A 15,465-nucleotide genomic window follows, 5' to 3' on the forward strand; every position below is an offset into this window, starting at 1 on the left:
AAGCAAACAATTTAAAATTTTGTTGATGTGGCAGCGCAATCGCCCAAACCAGTCGTATTGAACTCTAACAGTGATGGCAAGAATAGCTGTTGTTGTCACAAGGAACCCAGCCCAGTCGATCTACAACCACAACACTCAACATTCGCCATACAAATATTTCAAAGCTTCTAATCTAAAAGTTCTATCAAGTATCATTGGCCATTGCTTGAGTCTCATGCTGCAGTATTAGTAGCACTGCACTGGGATGCCGGTATCCGCGATCCGATCATGGCCGGCCGGCCATCGATCATGCATCGCGCGCGATGCATGCCCAGCGCTCGTGAGCTAGCGCTCATGAAAAAATGGATTTAATATGTTTTTCACGAAAAATCCCGACAAGACAGGTCACTCGGGGACCGGGGTTGACGGCCGGGAATGACGACGTATGATGTCATGTAGATCTTAAAGGGGAAGTTAAGGCAAAAATTAAAATTTCACCAGTTGTAGTCTTCGGGGTGCTGAGCTAGAGTCGAATGGTCTTGGTCCGAGAAAGCTGAGACGCTCCCTTCCTACTTGAATCCCAATCGAACTCGCGTACTTCCACCGAAACTGGGTGACTGCGCCCTACTAGATGGGGATTTGTATGCAAAATCTCACTAAAAGCGCCATTTCGTTCTTATAAAAGCACGGATGACCGCGATTGGCCCATATGTTGTAGTCTTTTGGACGCTGAGTCGACTGGTTTTGGTCCGAAAAGGCTGCGATGCAGCGTTCCTCCTTTATTCCCAATCGAACATGGTTGAACAAGTGGTCACGTGCTCCTGGGTGCCCAAATCACCTGGTCACCACGCCAGCAGGCGACAAATTTCACACCAAGGTTCAACTCGAGTTCAACTCGAGTGACAGGAGTGCACCCAAAAAAGGTCAAACAGGCTAGTAAGTTGTACCCTGTAGGCACCGGCGGATTATGCCCGCGAAATCATGGAATTATGCTTTCATGGATTCTCGCATTATGCTCGCAAAATCCTCATATTATTATGCTTTGGCACGCGGGGATACATATTCACTTTGTTGTGCTTATGGAGCCTCAAATTTCGGAAAATTGTGCCTTTTTCGTACTTGCAAGTGGCCATAAGTACAACAAATACATGAGTATCCCCTTACCAAGGTGTCCATGCATGCTAGAGATCAACATGGAAAAGAGAAAACATTACTTCTTCTATTCATTAGTTGACTTCTTTTGTTGTGAAAGATTTTTCATTACCTTTGAAAACTGTCATGTTCAACTGTCTTCGTAATCGTCATACTCGTCCAACCGATGTCACCCTAACCCTGCGAACTCTCATAATCAGCTCATCTCTCCCGTAGCTCCAGCTCTCCTTCCATCATTACCGAACATCAACTATACCTCAATTATTTTTTAAAGGGGAAGTATACCCTAAAATCAAATTTTCACCAATTGTAGTCTTCGGGGTGCTGAGTCGAATGGTCTTGGTCCGAGGAAGCTGAGGCGCTCCCTTCCTACTTGAATCCCAATCGAACTCGCGTACTTCCACCGAAACTGGGTGACTGCGCCCTACTAGATGGGGATTTGTATGCAAAATCTCACTAAAAGCGCCATTTCGTTCTTATAAAAGCACGGATGACCGCGATTGGCCCATATGTTGTAGTCTTTTGGACGCTGAGTCGACTGGTTTTGGTCCGAAAAGGCTGCGATGCAGCGTTCCTCCTTTATTCCCAATCGAACATGGTTGAACAAGCGGTCACGTGCTCCTGCGTACACCAGTCACCTGGTCACCGTGCCTGCAGGGTACAACTTACTAGCCTGTTTGACCTTTTTTGGGTGCAGTCCTGTCACTCGAGTTGAACTCGAGTTGAACCTTGCCCTTGGTGTGAAAGTTGTCGCCTGCTGGCGCGGTGACCAAGTGATTTACGCACCCAGGAGCACGTGACCGCTTGTTCAACCATGTTCGATTGGGAATAAAGAAGGAACGCTGCATCGCAGCCTTTTCGGACCAAAACCAGTCGACTCAGCGTCCAAAAGACTACAACATATGGGCCAATCGCGGTCATCCGTGCTTTTATAAGAACGAAATGGCGCTTTTAGTGACATTTTGCATACAAATCCCCATCTACATGTAGTAGGGCGCAGTCACCCAGTTTCGGTGGAAGTGCGCGAGTTCGATTGGGATTCAAGTAGGAAGGGAGCGTCGCAGCTTCCTCGGACCAAGACCATTCGACTCAGCACCCAAAAGACTACAACTGGTGAAAATTTGATTTTAGGGTAGTAGTAGTAGTAGTAGAATTTATTATTTTGATAGGGAAGGCCCTACAGACGTTGCCGTCTTGTTACAGGGAACCCTAAGTGCTCTTTACAGAGCGAAACAAAAACGGATAGATGCTCAACCTGACGACACGAGACAGGCAGAGAATTCCACCTATCAGCGCCAAGGAAAGAAATGGAGAACATGCCATATCTAGTGGTAGCAGCGGGCAAAGAAAGTGAAGAGAATGATTGCCCTCGAGTGCGCCTCTCGGTGCAAGTAGCAGCCGACCGGAGGGTGAACATTGAGGGTATACTTCCCCTTTAATTATTGGAGCAATAACCATAGCCTGCACAGTCATAGCTGCTAAGACCCAGACGTCATGACTTCGGAACAAGCATAGTGTGCATGTACGCGGAGTTTTGCGGACTACCCGTCACTATCTCGTCCGCCCCGGGATACCTGATAAAGGCTGATTCACTCGCATCTTCTGCTACATGTACTGTATCAGGGCGAGAAAGAACTTTGAGAAGACGAGTTCGAGCACACAACATGTATTTCCATGATTTCTACCCTGCTTTTCATTGAAAACACTATCTGCATGACCTCCGAACCATTTACCATGCAGACCACCAGCACTAATCAGGTGCATTTTACACAATTGTGTAGCCTACATACTAGAACTGTGAGAGAATCATGCAGTTATGCTCCTACCTCCGAAAGGATGCCAAATTATGCTCCAAATTTTCAACCACCAAATTATGCCAATAATTATGCCGGCATAATCCGCCGGTGCCTAGTACCCTGCAGTAGGCCTAGCCCAAATTTGCCGGCAATCCTTCCAGCAAAATATCGAATTTTCCAACGAAAAGAAATTGCTGGCAAATTCCGAGCAAAATATCGAATTCACAGAGGATCCGGGTGTGTTTTGGCAATTTTATTCAAATTTCGTTGGTTTCATTGGGCCAACGTCGTGCTGAAATAGCTCGTGCAGGTTGTCAGGGGTACATAAATTTGAAATCATGCTCCAAAATCCGTAATAGTGACACCATTATATTAAGTTTTGCTTTCCTCATCAGAGTCACCATCCACTTTTACCAAAGTAGACGGTTCATTCGAAGCCATTTTTGCCACAAAGCAGGAGCAAAATGGAGCAAAATATCGGAAACGAAAGGCAATGCCTAGCAAAATATGGAAAGTGATCGGGCAAAATTTGCCGGCAAAATATCGAAGCGCCCCGAGCAAATTTGGGCTAGGCCTACCCTGCAGGCACGGTGACCAGGTGACTGGTGTACGCAGGAGCACGTGACCGCTTGTTCAACCATGTTCGATTAGGAGGAACGCTGCATCGCAGCCTTTTCGGACCAAAACCAGTCGACTCAGCGTCCAAAAGACTACAACATATGGGCCAATCGCGGTCATCCATGCTTTTATAAGAACGAAATGGCGCTTTAAGTGAGATTTTGCATACAAATCCCCATCTAGTAGGGCGCAGTCACCCAGTTTCGGTGGAAGTGCACGAGTTCGATTGGGATTCAAGTAGGAAGGGAGCGTCTCAGCTTTCTCGGACCAAGACCATTCGACTCAGCACCCCGAAGACTACAACTGGTGAAATTTTGATTTTTGCCTTAACTTCCCCTTTAAAGATCAAGAAAGGTAAAGACAAGTACCTGTACACGTCGACAGACTCGACACACAACGATGACAAGTCGTCAAGTGGCTTTCTTGGAGATGTGGATCATGTGGTGACTGAGGCCACTTGTACTGACTTGTACTGTACAACGACGTAGTTTCTTTTTGAATTTTTGAAAGGCGCAGAGTGGGCGCGAGTGTGCAGAACAGACAAACTAGCAAAGGCGACGCCTAGAATATTCTAGAAGAGGGCTACCGCCGTACCGGCCGCCCCCCGCGGCCAGCGCGCATCATCATGTGACATGTACATACAAACCACTCATCACTGAGTCATCAGTACAAGTCATGCAGTGCTGAGTGCAGTGACCAGTGACATCACAGTGCAGTTACCAGTTTGCAGTTACTGCATGCAGTAGACTGCCCAGCTACTGACTCGTACTGAGTAGATCTACCGTAGCCTGCTAGCCTGCTAGCATGCTGCTACTACTAGGTACTACTAGTGCAGTACAGTATATACAGAAGCCTTGCTTGGTGTAAGTTGGTAGTTAACATGTTTTTTGATTTTGACAGCATGTTACAAGGACATTTTCATGGAGTGGCTGGAAGGACGGCTTCTGGCAATATGTGGTGAAAGGATCAAGGCCTGGCTGCGGTACGTGGACGACACCTTCACCATCATCAAGAAGGGAGAACTGCCCCACGTACTCGCAGCCGCCAACGCCATATCACCACATATCCAATTCACGGTGGAAGAAGAGAAAAAATGGAGGTATTGCCTTCCTGGACGTCTGGGTCCAAAGATCTGAGACCAATCTGTCGACACAAGTGTACAGGAAGCCAACCCACACGGGTAAATACATCAATTTCGCCTCCCACCATCCTAATGCCACGAAATGTGCTACATTATCGTGCCTGGCACAGAGGATCGAATCGCATTGCAGCACTAACCTGCTGAAAGACAAAGAGAGAGAAACTCTCCGCACTGAATTCCTTTCCAACGGCTACCCACTGGAGACCATCGAAGGGGTAATCCAACAGGTTCATCGCCGACACCGTCAACAGCAAGACCGACAACAACAACAACAACAACAACAACCGCAACAGCAACCTCAACAACAACAACAACAACAACAACACCAACAACAGCAGCAGCAGCAGCAGCAGCAGCAGCAACAACAACAACAACAACAACAACAACAACAACATCAACCGAGACCGGCTTCCAGTTACACATACCGACCGCTCTCACTACCCTATGTCCGTGGGCTATCGGAGAAAATCAAAAGAAAAACGAAGAACGCACCATTCCGTATGGTTCACCGGCGATCGACCACCCTGAAGAACCTGCTCACAAAGAAAAAAAACCCCGCCTCCATCCATCAAGGACCAATACGGTGTAGTGTATGCCCTGAACTGCGCCACCTGTGGAGCTGAGTACGTGGGAGAAACAGGAAGACGGTTAAAAAAACGAATGGAGGAGCACCAAAGAGACGTCCACAACAGGAAAGCAGACAATGGTGTGGCCAAACACGTCCTGGATACTGGACATGCAATTGATTGGGCAAATCCCGTCATCCTTCGCCGAATACCCCAACTTGCATTACGGAAGTACACAGAGGCATTCCTGATCAAAAGAAGACAGCCAAGTATGAACCTTGATGCTGGAGTAACGTACACATACGAATGGCTGTGACATTTTTAAGGAGAACACTCTTTGCCTGGCAGGCCCCTGACCAACACACACTCGCAACGATACACTCACCAACCGCACAAAAACCATATTCCCCATATGTCACGAAAATATAATTATAATTCACACATAATTCACATATAAATACATAAAACTACATATAACCTACATAATATAGTTACATATTTATAATATTCCCTATTTCTAGTACACGTTACACACACTTACATATAATTACATGATTAGGTAACATTGCCGTTGGTCCAGGTCATCCGTCATAATAATAACATAAATCAATGGCAATTACCCGTCCATAATTTTTCCACATAATTACATACAAATTTCTTACATTACGAGTATATAGCACTCAATCAAAAAAAAAACCCTGCCTTTTCTTCCTGTGTATTTTCCAACTGATCCAATTCCTTCCTCCTCCTTACGCAATCATACCACCTAATCACAACTATTCAATTGCGTCACTATGTCGACTGGAAATTTCAACCTCCCAAAAATTAAAATTTTAATAAGATACCTCTTCCATAGACTGAAAATCAAGTCTGAATAGAATCCGCAACAATTTCCACTTGCAGTTTCCTTCACGCAGGGCTTCCCACGGCCACAGACAATAGGGGTAAATCTACCACTAGGACAGCTCACCACCCACATTTCCCCCTCCATAAGGACACTACTGATCAAATAATTGAACCAACAACCGAAGATTCCTCCATGTATAAGTATCAGTATCAGCACTATAGACGACTGCAACCACTCACAAGCAACAGTTAGTTACCAGCTCTGATCCATCTACAACCTTCTCTTCGACTCTTGTTTCCGAACAACACAGCGCTCAGCAGGCAGTACCACGCGAACAGATTACAGCATCCATTCACCTAGAGACTAGACAGTTACAATAGGGGCGCCAATATTTACTGCACTCTGCAGCTCTCGCTATACACAACAGGCACATTCGACCGCCGGCCGGATCGAGCCGTTTTCCTCGGACCGGAGATCATTTTCGATCTCCACCAAAATAAAATAATTAATCCACCACACACGGTTCACGTGGTAGATTCGTACTCGGACCTGACCACCGCAAACCCAGATCAACGGAGACCGCACAACACATCCAGAACAAGCGGTATGGACAACGCCCGGGTCAAATACTGACCCCAACGGCGGAGATGCAACGCACAATCGCGAAAGAAGCAAGTCCGCAAGTACGACTCACCATGGGGCTGTTAAGTGTGACGTCACGGCCCCTTCGATACGCATAGCAACGGAGAGCACTGGGGACAAACAAAAGTCGCGTCCTCTGGATGGAACCAGTTGTCAAAGGCAACAGCATCTAAATGACTGGAGAGAGAGCAGTTTTTCTTTGCTTTTTCTTCAAGCGATTGTTGTCGCTCTTTACTCCTTGTTCTTTCCTCTACAAATCTCCTGTAGTCGTCGAGGGCCTTCATAATGGCTGTGAAATTGGCTGCCCACTGTAAAACTCCGTGTTTGAGAGTGCTTTGAAGATTCTTCGCGTCCTGATGGATCAAAGTACGAGCGCTCCCTGTGGATTCGATTATAATTATGTAGGTGAGTTGTTCAAGAAATCAGTGTCTTCTTTCTGTCTCTGCCCTCACGCTGGCACAATTACATCAGCCTCTATATCCATGACAGCACGCACCTCCCGTAAACTGCATGACTTAGATATATTCTCGCCCTCCGTGGTGATTGAAGACCCATGGAAGAAGTTATTATGTTCAGAATGATGTCCTGAAAATATAAAATAAAATAATTCTAGGGAATTGTTACAGGGTATTTTGGGAGGATGGAGAGAGAGAGAGAGAGAGAGAGAGAGAGAGAGAGAGAGAGAGAGAGAGAGAGAGAGAGAGAGAGCACTGAAGTGTTTGTCTCACTGTAATTACTCCAGATTATTGAATGGTGTATGATCTACTCGATATTTTCCACAATGGTTTTCCTGATCTGCGGGATCTCTTCTTTTGCTGTTTGCGTGTTTACAGGAAGTGACTGTCTGGTGTATCTGCACCAGATCCTGGGGACATGAAATCAGATGCAGAGGCAGGGTCGTCCAGTGATGCAACACTGCCGTTCTATGTGCAACGTCACCGCTAATTCCCCCGGCGAAAACACAAAAAGACAAACACGTCAAGAGACTACAGTAGTGACCGTTCTGGTAATGAATCGTGACTGCTCGGACAGTCGATAATCGAAACACAGAGCACCAGCATGATGTTTTGATATTGGGAACCACACACCAGCTCAATTCTCAAGCCCAGAAATTGATGAATACAAAACACAGAGCGACACAACAAGAGATCATCCGGCAACCAAACCAACCTGGGGCTAATGCACTGAATAGTCCTGAAATACGCAGGCCACACAAAGCAGTGCAAGCACATACTGTTACAAGGTACATGCATTGCAGAACAAAGTGTAACCAAAGATACACGGGGTTATAGCTGCACACTCGTGCATATGCTCGCTCAGCCCAAGAACACGCATGATGATCGAAATAATCCGGGGGAAACACGCTAGCACCGAAGTAAGCATCAAGACGTAAATAGTCATCATCACAAGCCCATAGCCCTAAGGCCGCCGGGGCGTCACAGAGCAAGTATGAACAAGTGAGCGCCATAAAAATCGATCGCGTGCAGCAGCGAGCAGGGACTGCACGTCAAGTGCAGCAGTCCATGAAATAATATTATCAAGCCATGACATTCTGGGCCTGCGTCGGCCACGACCTCCAGCAACACAACCCTGAAGAACAGTCAATGACAAACAGCCGGAACGAACAATACGACCAAAAAATTGCAATTTCCTTTTACAAACAGAAACAATAAGTGGGACTTGTTTGTGAATACTACTTATTTCCTCTCTAACAGACACAATCGTCCGTAAATAGTGCAGCTCTCAAAAAGTAAAAAATACATTGACATGTACATTGGTGCGCCGAGTAGTATCATCCTTGATTACCCATCCAACCAAGACGTTATCAGGTCCCAGACGCCGAGATCGCACGCCGAATGTGAAGTGCATCTAGCCTTGAACCTGTTGCACAAGGCACACACATATGACAAAAATGACATCCACTCCGATTATTTCCAGAGGCCAATCATAACAGAACACAGAAATGAAACCACGGGCTCAACAAAGTACATGTAAGCGCAAAGGAAATTAGTTAAAATAATCCATGAAGTGCTATTTTAATTCCAGCGCTGACTGCAGTGTGGCGTCGTGGCCCGATACCCGCTGAGCATAGACACAAACTCCATTTGATAGGGGCAAGACATTTTGGAATAAAGTCATAAAGTACAGCATTCCAATGACATGACGGACACCTCGTGCAAATGCGTGGTCTGTTCATCCGGCCAACTCGGCCACGCATGAGAGTGTGTGCATGTACGCGCGCACGCAAGCGCGCGCGTGCACACACACCATGTATTCGGTGCGTATGGCGTACCTGTTGCGGAGATTATGAAGATGGAATCATCAGTATCATGATGTTACATGTACATGCACAGTGTACAATGTATGTTTGAGTGTAAAGTAAATTATACTTTTTATTAAACATTTCTTCGACACAACTTACTCCACATCTTCGCATTTCTCATAATCCATCCACCTACACTCCGTCTCAGTTGAGGAAAAACTCTCCCGGGTACAGGTATACACTAGTCACCACAGCCATGTGATGACATTGGGATGGGTCCCAAGCACGATTGCACTCTCCAGTTACAATATAATTTATTTGTCCAGATTATCTGTGAAGACAAAATGCAATGCATAGCGGCAATCGATGGATGAAGAGAGAGTTTGTTATTATTATCTTTCCACTTGTTCAGGAGCTTACCTTTTGGAGTTCACATCGTTTACACGATCTCTTATGCTGTCTTGCACCTTGGCTTTGTTGACCATGGATACGCCATCCCAGAAGACATTCTACAGGAGCTACTAATGCAGAGCGTTTTTCACGCTCGATCTCGGCGATCTACCTCGTCACGCCAATAAAATCCTCCGTGACACTGGCTACAGTCACAAGAGACGTCTCAGTAAGGTAATGAGCACGACAACACCGTCGAGATCAAGGACAAAGAGAAAACAAAACACTCACTGAAAACAGCAAAGAAGAAACGAAGAAATGTACACGATTCCTATATGTTGCCACTGACAACTGGTTCGGTGGAGACGACGCTACTTTTGTTTGTCCCCAGTGGGATCGTTGCTATGCGTATCGAAGGAACTGTGACGTCATCACTTAACAGCCCCATTGTCGGAACGACGAGGACGACAAACGCCTCGGAGCACCACGCGCGCCAGCATCACCGCACGCAGATCTACGCGCGATCCCCGCGCACGACCTACGACACCACGCAAGATCGACGTCTCCAGAACACAACTCGCGAAGACAACAAGAAGCCATCACGTCGTGTCCGACTACACTCCACATATCTTCCTCAGCCTACGTTCACCTTCGACGTCGACGACCATCTTACCAGCTCCTCGGACAACCTGGAGAGATCTCCCGGTAAGTCCAAAGTCAACACGTGTGTCTCTCTCAGAGACCCGCCAGTGAGACTTCTCTTCTCCTTCGATACACCAATAACCGCCGTCCTGTCTGTGTGTTTTATAGCTCCGTCCACCTGACAGAAGACTCAGCCCACGCCACGAAGAACGGGATACAACACTAACCCCTTCATCAATAATTAATTAGTAAACAATTTCTCGTTCAACAAAGGATTAATACCGGAGAGCCCAAACCCCCTGGGGGGACGCACAATTAATTAACTACGAGTGAACCCAAGACGGTCCAGCGCAACAGCCGAGGTAAGCAATGCTGACTTCCGACATTTGATCCCAAAAACCGGTGTACCTCACCTGAACAACATACTGGAAGCTGCACTGAACTTATGTTCCATGTTACCAATTGCAACATTCCACAAATCATTCATAATTGAAGGAAAAGTAACCCTGAAGCTGATTCAAGAAATATAACTCTGTTTTATTTGTGGAATTCATGAGGTCCGTGAACAAGACTATTAGTATTACCAAGACCAACAGCAACAACGAGAACAACACTAAGGAGAACAACAACAACAACAACAACAACAACAACAATCAACGACAATTACAACGACAACAACTATTACAACAACATCAACGTCCATCAACACCCAGACCACAACACCAACGTGCAGACGGGGTGTTCCGACGTGGTGAAGGCCTACCCATGGCCTCGTCGGGACATCACCAACCTCGTCGGCAGCGAGCACCTTCTCACAACAGTCGTCATGGTGATGACTATGACTGTTACAGCTGACGAGCTGAGAGAAGGACGCCATGGGCAGAAGTTGAAAAAAGACAAGAAAAAAGAAAAAGAACAAAAGAACAAAAGAAAAAAGAAAGAAATCACAAATAATTTACAGAGGAAGACAAGAAAATAACATCACAAATCCTTCCAGACGTGATCCCTGCAGCGGCAGCAACGTGAACAATACTACGGCGGCAACACGACGACTTCTACAACACAAAAAAACGAAAATTATAAAAATCCTACCAACCCGTAGAGTAACGAGGGTCCGAACCTGGGTTTTCCCAATACGGTTCAAATGGTCGCAAGACCGGGACTCTGCCAACCGGTTTATGGTTGTAGTCAGGAGCACTACGCGTCCTCGCCTTGTAACATGCTGTCAAAATCAAAAAACATGTTAGTGCAGTACAGTAAGATCGGGCGCCGAAGAACACCCAGGCTGGAAAACCGGCAAAATTTAAGAACAGTCCAGGCTAGAATTATCAGATTTAAGAACACTTTTAAAATTGTATACATTGTACATGTATGGGAGGTGAGTACATGTCATGTACACGTGTAAACAGTAACTGCTACATGTACAGTCATTCCGACACCCACTAGTTTAGAAGTACATGATTGTACACTACATTGTACATTGACTTGTGCATCACCATGATCACTCGACTCGCCGCGCGCGCGTGTGAATAAGAACGGTCGGGCTAGAATCAAAAATTTAAGAACTAACTTTCCTAGGCTGCGCTCGAGCCCCTGCGTTCTTCGGCGCCCGATCTTACTGTAGTCATTATAGCAATAAAAACTGCTTTATGGCAGTTTTCTAAAAAAAGTTATTGTGTTCTAGTCCATGGACCCCGTCTAAAAAGTAAGAAATTAACGAAATGTGATAGCCGAAAATTAAAATTTCACACAAAACCTCACAATAATCACGACACTTGAAGATCTAATAGTACGGCTTTCAACACTAAGTCTTGTTTATTCCGACACTTGTACTTGTACAAGTACATGTACTGCGCCAACATGCTTGCATGTGAAAGAGGACCACGAGGGGAAAAGGTTGTCTCGCATCCTGTGTGTGATTATTGTGAGGTTTTGTGTGAAATTTTAATTTTCGGCTATCACATTTCGTTAATTTCTTACTTTTTAGACGGGGTCCATGGACTAGAACACAATAACTTTTTTTAGAAAACTGCCATAAAGCAGTTTTTATTGCTATAATTTCTTTTGTTTTTTGGCTAAAGGATATTACCGGTATTAGTTTTATTTTATATATTTTACTAGGGTGTTTCCCACAGACCTATGGTCTTCTGACGGGAGCCCCTAGAAAGATTAAGCATGAACGAACAAATGGGCGATAATCTGTACAAGAGCGAACAGTGGAAGGCAGCATATTCCACCGATCAGAACCTATAATTGTGTCACCAATGGAATGCCCTAAATGATGGCCTACATGTAGCGACTCTACATGTTATTATTTTATTTTACTAGGGTGTTTCGCACAGAGCTATGGTCTTCTATGGCCAGTCAGGCACAGTGGGTTGGTCAAAGACCATGATTGAGATACGAGAGGTACCTGGTTCAAGTCCTGCCTGGGAGCGGTTTTTCCAGCCGTGCTGCTACCCACAGTCAACTGGGAACTTGTGGCCAGGCACAAGGGGTACATGGATGCAGCTAATGGGGTCGCTTTCGGCACTTGTGCCAGTGGTTGTGAGACTTACCCACTCACCCCCACCGTTAGGCGCTGCATCTGCCGCTAGGGTTTATCGGGTGTTAGCGGCCGTCGTGAGTTCCCTTCGGGAACGGATACGATAATTTACTTTACTTTTTTTTTATGGTCTTCTTACGGGAGCCCCTATGGCTATGTACATGTACGTGTATCATATCAATTTCAATACCGTATTATACGCATTGATGTGCAAGCCTTTTCTTGCAGAAAATGGAACTAGTCTTGCATACATGTATTCATGTTCTTCTGCAGGGGAATCATATGAGTAGTGGCGGTGATACTTTTTTTTATACGCAGGTCATTCTGTGGATGTTGCAGAATTTCATGACTTTGTCATAAAATTGTCTTGTCTTTCAGAAAATTCAGATGTCCACACCCTAAATCACATTTACATGAGAATTGTAACCAGGTGCGCGCCGCAGATGTTTTCGTTGATTCTGTGTTTATAATTGTAGTCATGGGTTGTCGTGATAAGGTCATCCGGCATCATATTGTAATGAAATCGTAATCCTGTTGATGTCGGTAAAACCTTTGGAAGCAGTTCAATGGCTTCAAAGTGTTACAAGTCCACGATTATCTAAAACAACACAGCAAAGTAGGAACAATAAACATGTATTAAAATGTAAAGAAATACATTGCTGAGTCCGACACCTCGTTCCAACAACTACACTGATCCTGAGGATATAAGGGGCAAGGATATATGGTTGGAGGTACTGAGAGATAAACAAGGCACTCCACAATAATAACATGTTACACGACTTTGGGGGAGTATGAATGATATCCAGTCAAACCTCTTTAGGACGAACATCAAGGGACCGATGGCATTTGCTCTGTGAGTTTGTATTAACCCTATTTTTATAACGAGTGAATACAATTATTTCTCCAATACTGCAATAGAGACACGAATAGATTTCTTCTACAGCGAAAGATTCTAAGCCAGACCAAACCGTTGACTCGTCTTTTATGAAACAAATGAGTCACTGAACCTTTCTTTAGCAACATGACGGCAACTGAAACAACAACAGAGAAAATACAATACATGTACAACACATTCTTGCAGGTACAACAAACAGATTGCAGATCGTAATTCTTGCTCTACCGGCACGCAACTTTATTTGGGGCAGTGCAATCTTGGCGGTACTCACAATTCAAACAGCCCAGACTCGAGTAAACAAATCCAATCGTACGAGATTTTCACGAGACTGCACCCATTGGCTTGTTTCGTATGAAGCAAACAAGTCACTGAATGCATGAACCTCTCCATAATGGAGATTTTCCCTGATATGCGAATTTATTTTGCATACTAGTACTCGGCCAATGCGTCCTTGAACCTTCGCCTCCAGATTGGGAACTGCCAACGATGCTATGCCACTGCAAAATTCAGATTCTACCCCATGATCGGAGCACGGAATGCCGGAAGCAATCATGACCAGTGCCTTACTTGTAACCAGGGAGTCGTACTCAAACTAGGGAGGTGACACGGCACAGAAATCCGTGTCACAGGGGTTGACTCGCACCCGTGACCCCCTCGTTGTTATTTTTGGAATAGTTCAGTCCAGTCCAGTCCGAAAGGTCATACTCGGATCGACTCGCCTTCTGTACTTCACCTCCAAGCGTGCAGCATGGGTGTCTGGTTTTTGAAATTATTGAGGCAGCACATTTCGTTTACAGCCCATCACTCGCCAGTATTCTTTGAAAGACTACCAGCAATTTGTTTACCTCCTGCCATGTTCGAACTACTTGATAGCAGTGATGGCAACACTTGCCAACAGCAGCAGTTATGAGACAGCGTGTAGTGTTACGGTAACTGTTCAGAAGTTCCAGAACTGTTCAGAGTCGTATCCTAGGTTAATCCGAATACTAAAAATTGACCCAAATTGCACATAACACGAAGCTGGTTTTTGAAAATTGTAAGTCGTGTATCTGCCCCATTTCTTCTTTATGACTTGCACAATACACCAGTCTTCCTAAACAACACATTTCTAGCAGGGGTTAAGTACCATATAAGAGAAGTACAGCCAGTGATATTGTCATGTTGAAATACTACAATTTTGACACAAATTACACATAATACGAAGCCAGGTTTTGAAAAATGTAAGTCGTATATCTGCCCCATTTCTTCTTTATGACTTGCACAATGGTCCAGTCTGCCTAAATAACACATTTATAGCAGGGGTTATGTACCATATTAGAGAAGTACAGCCAATGATATTGTCATGTCTAAATATTACAATTTTGACACAAATTAGACATAACACGAAGCAGGTTTTTGAAAATTGTAAGTCGTGCATCTGCCCCATTTCTTCTTTATGACTTGCACAATACACCAGTCTTCCTAAACAACACATTTCTAGCAGGGGCTAAGTACCATATAAGAGAAGTACAGCCAGTGATATTGTCATGTTGAAATACTACAATTTTGACACAAATTACACATAATACGAAGCCAGGTTTTGAAAAATGTAAGTCGTATATCTGCCCCATTTCTTCTTTATGACTTGCACAATGGTCCAGTCTGCCTAAATAACACATTTATAGCAGGGGTTATGTACCATATTAGAGAAGTACAGCCAATGATATTGTCATGTCTAAATATTACAATTTTGACACAAATTAGACATAACACGAAGCTGGTTTTTGAAAATTGTAAGTCGTGCATCTGCCCCATTTCTTCTTTATGACTTGCACAATACACCAGTCTTCCTAAACAACACATTTCTAGCAGGGGTTAAGTACCATACAAGAGAGCTACATTGTACATCTAGTCATACTGTCATAAACAGCCAGCATTTTTCCTGCAGCAGTCACACCACCATCATCATTATTTCCAGGGAAATCCTCTTACATTGTCAGCTCCTACGTC

The 15,465-nt window shown here is 44.9% G+C and overlaps 2 protein-coding genes and 1 long non-coding RNA gene across 3 annotated transcripts in view; 1 reads left to right on the top strand and 2 right to left on the bottom strand.

Moving 5' to 3' along the window:
* LOC135828567 (protein HGH1 homolog) overlaps window positions 1-198 on the bottom strand; it is a gene marked incomplete at its 3' end in the record, with an annotated part of 5,198 nt that extends 5,000 nt beyond the window's left edge. The window contains 1 exon segment of the mRNA XM_065341004.1: window positions 1-198. This exon segment is cut by the window's left edge and continues 696 nt beyond it.
* Window positions 199-4,638: 4,440 nt separating this feature from the next.
* Window positions 4,639-5,309, top strand: LOC135827995 (putative uncharacterized protein DDB_G0268364). Its single transcript, XM_065340431.1, has 2 exons — window positions 4,639-4,644; window positions 4,797-5,309. The coding sequence occupies exons 1-2, from the start codon at window positions 4,639-4,641 to the stop codon at window positions 5,307-5,309; spliced, it is 519 nt and encodes a 172-aa protein (XP_065196503.1).
* Window positions 5,310-7,832: 2,523 nt separating this feature from the next.
* On the bottom strand, window positions 7,833-9,799 carry LOC135828156 (uncharacterized). Its single transcript, XR_010555576.1, has 3 exons — window positions 9,425-9,799; window positions 9,164-9,335; window positions 7,833-8,622 (listed from the first exon to the last, which is right to left on the bottom strand). It is a non-coding gene; the product is annotated as an uncharacterized LOC135828156 (long non-coding RNA).
* Between the last annotated feature and the right edge of the window lie 5,666 nt (window positions 9,800-15,465).

The sequence above is a fragment of the Sycon ciliatum genome, chromosome 12 (assembly GCF_964019385.1).
Source record: "Sycon ciliatum chromosome 12, ocSycCili1.1, whole genome shotgun sequence".
Lineage (NCBI taxonomy): Eukaryota > Metazoa > Porifera > Calcarea > Leucosolenida > Sycettidae > Sycon > Sycon ciliatum.